Source organism: Penaeus japonicus, unplaced genomic scaffold (genome assembly GCF_977035675.1).
Source record: "Penaeus japonicus unplaced genomic scaffold, GWHDUDI00000001_assembly GWHDUDI00000008, whole genome shotgun sequence".
NCBI lineage: Eukaryota > Metazoa > Arthropoda > Malacostraca > Decapoda > Penaeidae > Penaeus > Penaeus japonicus.
Window position 1 is genome coordinate 22,157,433 of NW_028234410.1, and position 1,521 is coordinate 22,158,953.

Sequence of the window (1,521 nt, forward strand, 5' to 3'; positions counted from 1 at the left end):
ATATGGTCAGTACCTGCTATAGGACGAATTAACATTTAAAGTTGACTACTCCATTCAGCTGAAAACCCGAGTTCCAATTCTTCATTATTACTAGTAATTTGAGGGTTCGCCCATATTACTTGATCGACGTTTAAAAATAATTTCAATTATTCGTGCATTTATTTAGTACAATTAATTGAACATTGGCAAAATGTCACCATTCTTCCCGAGAGAAGACATTACCCATTTCAACATTTAACAGTACATCAATTACGTTATCCAATACTTGAAGGGTGAGAAAACATAAGGGTTGTTGGTGATTTATTGATGAAGTGAGAAGACGAAATGCTGAATATCAGCATAATGCGTCAACATTTCCAGAACATGACCACTTATGAAACTAATAAAAAAAAAATTGTAAAAAGAAAAAATAATGGAAGAACACCTATCCTTTTTCACCACCATTACGTTATATAGCATTACATTTTCGAGTCGAAATTTAACACATTAGTGCCAATAGAGCAAAGATTACATCCTGGATCCTCAATTACATCAGAAAAAAAATGTGGGCGGCTAAGGCGGAATGTTCTGAGACTTTACAGCTGGCCGCAGTTGGTGATCATCACTTTCCGCTTGCACGAACCGTTGGGCGAGCCATAGCCCTCAACCTGACGCACGACGTCCATGCCCTCCACCACGGAGCCGAAGACCACGTGCTTGTTGTCCAGCCAGGTGGTTTTGACTGTGCAAATGAAGAACTGTGACCCGTTGGTGTTGGGGCCGGCATTGGCCATGGACAGGATGCCAGGGCCGGTGTGCTTCAGAACGAAGTTCTCATCCTCAAACTTGTTGCCGTAGATGGACTTGCCGCCAGTGCCGTTACCGGCGGTGAAATCGCCTCCCTGGCACATGAAGTTGGGGATCACGCGGTGGAAGCACGAGCCCTTGTAGCCGAAGCCCTTCTCCCCTGTGCACAGAGCACGGAAGTTCTCGGCCGTCTTGGGGACCACGTCGGCGCGAAGCTGCAACAAGATAACATGTTAAATGAATGCACGACTGGCTTACACATACGTGGGCCTACTGTTAATCTTTATCTCATACATTGTATAAAAAAAACAATATATATATATTATATATATTATATATATATTGTACTAACATAAGATTATCAAACCAATTTTATCAGTAACACATACCGCAAACATTACCGTAAGCACATTTGTAATTGCACGTACTTATTAGATTTAACCTTCAATAATTCACATTAACTTATCTATCAAAGAGTGACATGGAAACACTGATACAAAAAAGACACAGGCAAAACTAAGAATTCAAGAAAATTCTCTAGTGCTGGAAAGCCGGCACCATGCCGCTCTTGACAGAAGCCGGCATTTTGACAAGTGTCACGCCGCCCGAAAATTCACTTATTGTAATGCTACAAAGGCAAAAATCATAGAAATTTCACTATTTCAAGCCTCAACTCACCTCCATGACGATCCTGCCAACGGGCTGGTTGTCAGCAGCAAGATCGAAAAAGACTTT

The 1,521-nt window shown here is 41.6% G+C and overlaps 1 protein-coding gene across 1 annotated transcript in view; it reads right to left on the reverse strand.

Moving 5' to 3' along the window:
• Window positions 1–287: 287 nt before the first annotated feature.
• The window catches only part of LOC122258369 (peptidyl-prolyl cis-trans isomerase), a 1,285-nt gene continuing 51 nt past the window's right edge, over window positions 288–1,521 (reverse strand). Inside the window, exons 1-2 of the mRNA XM_043024251.2 lie at window positions 1,465–1,521; window positions 288–1,001 (exon numbers count right to left, since the gene is read on the reverse strand). The exon at window positions 1,465–1,521 is cut by the window's right edge and continues 51 nt beyond it. Of these exons, the coding sequence (XP_042880185.1) occupies window positions 576–1,001; window positions 1,465–1,521 (483 nt within the window). The 3' untranslated portion in view covers window positions 288–575. The remainder of the gene's footprint in view (window positions 1,002–1,464) is intronic.